This window comes from Pseudophryne corroboree, chromosome 5 (assembly GCF_028390025.1).
Source record: "Pseudophryne corroboree isolate aPseCor3 chromosome 5, aPseCor3.hap2, whole genome shotgun sequence".
In the NCBI taxonomy this organism is placed as follows: domain Eukaryota; kingdom Metazoa; phylum Chordata; class Amphibia; order Anura; family Myobatrachidae; genus Pseudophryne; species Pseudophryne corroboree.
This window is the reverse complement of record NC_086448.1, coordinates 603,984,457-603,990,456: the sequence shown is the minus strand read 5'-3', so window position 1 is coordinate 603,990,456 and position 6,000 is coordinate 603,984,457. Positions and strand designations below refer to the sequence as shown.

At 48.2% G+C, this 6,000-nt stretch overlaps 1 protein-coding gene across 2 annotated transcripts in view; it reads left to right on the top strand.

Moving 5' to 3' along the window:
* Positions 1–784: 784 nt before the first annotated feature.
* The window catches only part of CIDEA (cell death inducing DFFA like effector a), an 81,216-nt gene continuing 76,000 nt past the window's right edge, over positions 785–6,000 (top strand). The window contains exon 1 of one of the 2 annotated variants that reach the window (XM_063923435.1): positions 785–892. In XM_063923435.1, the coding sequence (XP_063779505.1) occupies positions 837–892 (56 nt within the window). In that variant the 5' untranslated portion in view covers positions 785–836. The other variant, XM_063923436.1, reaches the window with a different exon arrangement.

The following is a 6,000-nucleotide window of genomic DNA, read 5'->3' as shown; positions in this document are numbered from 1 at the left end:
TGAAAAAGCATTGCCGCTTACAGGGGGGAGGGGTGCCTCACATGCGGGGCGAACTAGCCCTGTGCTGGGCGGCCCCCCATATGTCAGTGTGCCTGATCGTAGCCCTGAAACATTTTGCAGGGCTACGATCAGGTCTGAATTTGGCCCAATGTCCACATGTTGACCATGTTTATGTTGACATAGCAAATTTTGACGTCAATGATGACAACCTGTCAACATTCAGAATATGTTGGCACGCTGAATGCGGACACGATTGTCTGTCTGATATAACACGCCACATATAACATAGTTCTTAACTAGAACGTAATACTATACGGGTGCCTAATTAACCGTACAGTAGCCTACTTGTTTGCATTATCACGGTGTCATTCCGCTATATGCTATTTACAGCCAGGTGACACTTTGCAGCCCCTGTAGAGAAAACGCTCAGCTAAACAGTATAACAGGAGTCCTTATACAAGCCAGCCTAGCTAACATGTCACACACTTGTAACAGCCTGAGCTGCTTCCCTCGTAGTGTTAGTAATAAGAGCCCCTCAGGAGGGTAGATGCTAGAATCAAGTGGGCTAAGGGATCTTTTCCGTAAGGGTGAGGAGTTACGACACAAGGGGGAGGAGCTAGGCCAGCGGGATAGTTCCTCAGTATCCACGCCACCAACTATTACCTTTAGTATACAGGTGGCGAGCCACCGAGCCCGCGGGGGTACTTTTCGGGTACCCTGTATCGCCCGTAGCTCCTCCCCCTGGTGACGTGTCTCCTCCCCTAGATACGTCAGAAGGTCCCTTCTCCCACTCCGAAATAGAATCAACCAAGAGCTCAGTGGGAGGCTGGAGCTGGATGACGAGCGCAGTGGATGACGTGGGCAGTGTCAGGGAATCAGCTGTTACAGAGAGGTGGGTGGAGTCCTGCGTGTGTGTGACACTGTGATGTGCCTGTGGGGAAGGGAGCTCATATCTCTGCCCGTGCCGTGGATGTAGGGGAAAGGTCGCTCCTCCTTCCTTCCCTGGGTTCTATTAGCATTTCATTCACACGGACAGAAGGATGCAGAGTGCAATGGAGTATGCCAATGCCCTGTCACCCAAGGTATTAATAAGGTGAGATAGATGACGATTGCTGCTGCGGAGTCATGCGCTATGTACTATGCGGCTGCGTGCTTTTTATGTCAGGCATCCATGTTTTCATGTTGGGAGAGCAGCTGTACCCGGTGTCATTTATTTATATTATCTCTGAATATGGACAGATTAGCTCTTTTGTATTTTTCATTGCAGTGGGTATTCAAAATCAGTGTGGGGTAAATCGCTTCCTCGCCGTGCTCCGCTTGCTGAAATAGACAATAACTGGTGGGCAGACATCCAATTTGACTGTGCCTCTGGTATTAATTACTAATACCCCCCCCCCCCCCCCCCCCCCCCCCCCTCCAATCCAATCCAATCCAATCCAATCCCGTCCCAGATTGTACACCCAGTACAGCTGTCTGCAAGTGTTCGGTTGTGCTAGGAAATGGTTTTGTACGTTGTTGTTGTTATTAGTACAATGCAAAGCCATCAGCCATAGTGACTGATAATGCTGTAAAATAGTAAATGTGTAAGAACATAATTATATTTGATTCTATGTAATTGGGAGAGTGAATATCCTGTAATAATTTTTGCCCTGCGCTTATGCTGATCCTGCGCCTATTGTTGTTGGCTGGGGGTAAAACAGGTGGCTAGAAGAGATTATAGGGGGTATTTACTTTTAGACAATTTAGCTAATCCAAATGTTCCTCAGTCCTCTTGGGCAGTATGATCTATGGAACGCATTTCATTAGGCTGTCTGTACTTTTAGTTCTTCTGTCTTTGTTTTGTTTGTTTAGAACTTTTTTTTCAGGCGACGCGCTTATGTAGTTTTGGTGCAACGAGTCGGACTCTAATAAAAGTAAATAAACTACTAGCCAGCTGTCCATTTATTAAACTGTACAGTTACATGTGACCAACCCTCTATTAATTTACACTTCATTTAAATTCATAATTATATTTTCTCTATCGTCCTAGTGGATGCTGGGGTTCCTGAAAGGACCATGGGGAATAGCGGCTCCGCAGGAGACAGGGCACAAAAGTAAAGCTTTCCGATCAGGTGGTGTGCACTGGCTCCTCCCCCTATGACCCTCCTCCAAGCCAGTTAGATTTTTGTGCCCGGCCGAGAAGGGTGCAATTCTAGGTGGCTCTCCTAAAGAGCTGCTTAGAGAAAGTTTAGCTTAGGTTTTTTACTTTACAGTGAGTCCTGCTGGCAACAGGATCACTGCAACGAGGGACAGAGGGGAGAAGAAGTGAACTCACCTGCGTGCAGGATGGATTGGCTTCTTGGCTACTGGACATCAGCTCCAGAGGGACGATCACAGGTACAGCCTGGATGGTCACCGGAGCCGCGCCGCCGGCCCCCTTGCAGATGCTGAAGTAAGAAGAGGTCCAGAATCGGCGGCAGAAGACTCCTCAGTCTTCTAAAGGTAGCGCACAGCACTGCAGCTGTGCGCCATTTTCCTCTCAGCACACTTCACACGGCAGTCACTGAGGGTGCAGGGCGCTGGGAGGGGGGCGCCCTGGGAGGCAAATGAATACCTATTTTGGCTAAAAATACCTCACATATAGCCTCCGGAGGCTATATGGAGATATTTAACCCCTGCCAGAATCCGTTAAGAGCGGGAGACGAGGCCGCCGAAAAAGGGGCGGGGCCTATCTCCTCAGCACACAGCGCCATTTTCCCTCACAGAAAGGCTGGAGGGAAGGCTCCCAGGCTCTCCCCTGCACTGCACTACAGAAACAGGGTTAAAACAGAGAGGGGGGGCACTAATTTGGCGATATGCTTATATATATTAAGATGCTATATGGGAAAACACTTATATAAGGTTGTCCCTATATAATTATAGCGTTTTTGGTGTGTGCTGGCAAACTCTCCCTCTGTCTCTCCAAAGGGCTAGTGGGTCCTGTCCTCTATCAGAGCATTCCCTGTGTGTGTGCTGTGTGTCGGTACGTGTGTGTCGACATGTAGGAGGACGATGTTGGTGAGGAGGCGGAGCAATTGCCTGTAATGGTGATGTCACTCTCTAGGGAGTCGACACCGGAATGGATGGCTTATTTAGGAAATTACGTGATAATGTCAACACGCTGCAAGGTCGGTTGACGACATGAGACGGCCGACAAACAATTAGTACCGGTCCAGACGTCTCAAAAACACCGTCAGGGGTTTTTAAAACGCCCGTTTACTTTAGTCGGTCGACACAGACACAGACAGGGACACTGAATCCAGTGTCGACGGTGAATAAACAAACGTATTCCTTATTAGGGCCACACGTTAAAGGCAATGAAGGAGGTGTTACATATTTCTGATACTACAAGTACCACAAAAGAGGGTATTATGTGGGATGTGAAAAAACTACCATAGTTTTTCCTGAATCAGATAAATTAAATAAAGTGTGTGATGATGCGTGGGTTCCCCCCGATAGAAAATTATGGGCGGTATACCCTTTCCCGCCAGAAGTTAGGGCGCGTTGGGAAACACCCCTTAAGGTGGATAAGGCGCTCACACGCTTATCAAAACAAGTGGCGGTACCGTCTATAGATAGGGCCGTCCTCAAGGACCAGCTGACAGGAGGCTGGAAAAATATCATAAAAAGTATATACACACATACTGGTGTTATACTGCGACCAGCGATCGCCTCAGCCTGGATGTGCAGAGCTGGGGTGGCTTGGTCGGATTCCCTGACTAAAAATATTGATACCCTTGACAGGGACAGTATTTTATTGACTATAGAGCATTTAAAGGATGCATTTCTATATATGCGAGATGCACAGAGGGATATTTGCACTCTGGCATCATGAGTAAATGCGATGTCCATAACTGCCAAAAGATGTTATGGACACGACAGTGGTCAGGTGATGCAGATTCCAAACGGCACAAAGGTGTATTGCCGTATAAAGGAAGAGGAGTTATTTGGGGTCGGTCCATCGGACCTGGTGGCCACGGCAACTGCTGGAAAATCCACCGTTTTTTACCCTAAGTCACATCTCTGCAGAAAAAGACACCGTCTTTTCAGCCTCAGTCCTCTCGTCCCTATAAGATCATATCTGCCCAGGGATAGAGGAAAGGGAAGAAGACTGCAGCAGGCAGCCCATTCCCAGGAACAGAAGCGTTCCACCGCTTCTGACAAGTTCTCAGCATGGCGCTGAGACCGTACAGGACCCCTGGATCCTACAAGTAGTATCCCAGGGGTACAGATTGGAAGGTCGAGACGTTTCCCCTTCGCAGGCTCCTGAAGTCTGCTTTACCAAGGTCTCCCTCCGACAAGGAGGCAGTATGGGAAAAAATTCACAAGCTGTATTCCCAGCAGGTGATAACTAAATTACCCATCCCACTACAAGAAAAGGGGTATTATTCCACACTATATTGTGGTACTGAAGCCAGAAGGCTAGGTGAGACTTATTCTAAAAAAAAAAAAAAAAAAAAAATTTTTTGAACACTTACAAAGGTTCAAATCAAGATGGAGTCACTCAGAGCAGTGATAACGAACCAGGAAGAAGAGGACTATATAGTGTCCCGGGACATCAGGGATGCTTACCTCTATGTCCCAAATTTGCCCTTCTCACTAAGGGTACCTCAGGTTCGTGGTGCAGAACTGTCACTATCAGTTTCAGACGCTGCCGTTTGGATTGTCCACGGCACCCCGGGTCTTTACCAAGGTAATGGCCGAAATGATGATTCTTCTTCGAAGAAAAGGCGTCTTAAGTATCCCTTACTTGGACGATCTCCTGATAAGGGCATAGTCCAGGGAACAGTTGGAGGTCGGAGTAGCACTATCTCGGATACTGCTACAACAGCACGGGTGGATTCTAAATATTCCAAAATCGCAGCTGATCCGACGACACGTCTGCTGTGCCTAGGGACGATTCTGGACACAGTCCAGAAAAAGGTGTTTCTCCCGGAAGAGAAAGCCAGGGAGTTATCCGAGCTAGTCAGGAACCTCCTAAAAACAGTGCATCATTGCACAAGGGTCCTGGTAAAAATGGTGGCTTCCTACGAAGCAATTCCATTCGGCAGATTTCACGCAAGAACTTTTCAGTGGGATCTGCTGGACAAATGGCCCGGATCGCATCTTCAGATGCATCAGCGGATAACCCTATATCCAAGGACAAGGGTGTCTCTCCTGTGGTGGTTATAGAGTGCTCATCTTCTAGAGGGCCGCAGATTCGGCATTCAGGATTGAATGCTGGTGACCACGGAGCCCAGCCCGAGAGGCTGGGGAGCAGTCACACAAGGAATAAAAATTTCCAGGGAGTGTGATCAAGTCTGGAGACTTTTCTCCACATAAATATACTGGAGCTAAGGGTAAATTTATAATGCTCTAAGCTTAGCAAGACCTCTGCTTCAAGGTCAGCCGGTATTGATCCAGTGGGAAAAACATCACGGCAGTCGCCCACGTAAACAGACAGGGCGACACAAGAAGCAGGAGGGCAATGGCAAAAACTGCAAGGACTTTTCGCTGGGCGGAAAATCATGTGATAGCACTGTCAGCAGTGTTTCATCCCGGGAATGGAAACTGGGAAGCAGATTTCCTCAGCAGGCACGACCTCCACCCGGGAGAGTGGAAACTTCATCGGGAAGTTTTTTCCACATGATTGTAAACCGTTGGGAAATACCAAAGGTAGACATGATGGCGTCCCGTCTGAACAAAAAACGGGACAGGTATTGCGCCAGGTCAAGAGACCCTCAGGCAATAGCTGTGGACGTTCTGGTAACACCGTGGGTGTACCAGTCGGTGTATGTGTTCCCTCCTCTGCTTCTCATACCTAAGGTGCTGAGAATTATAAGACGTAGAGGAGTAAGAACTATACTCATGGCTCCGGATTGGCCAAGAAGGACTTGGTACCCGGAACTTCAAGAGATGCTTACAGAGGTCTTATGGCCTCTGCCGCTAAGAAGGGACTTGCTTCAGCAAGTACCATGTCTGTTCCAAGACTTACCGCAGCTG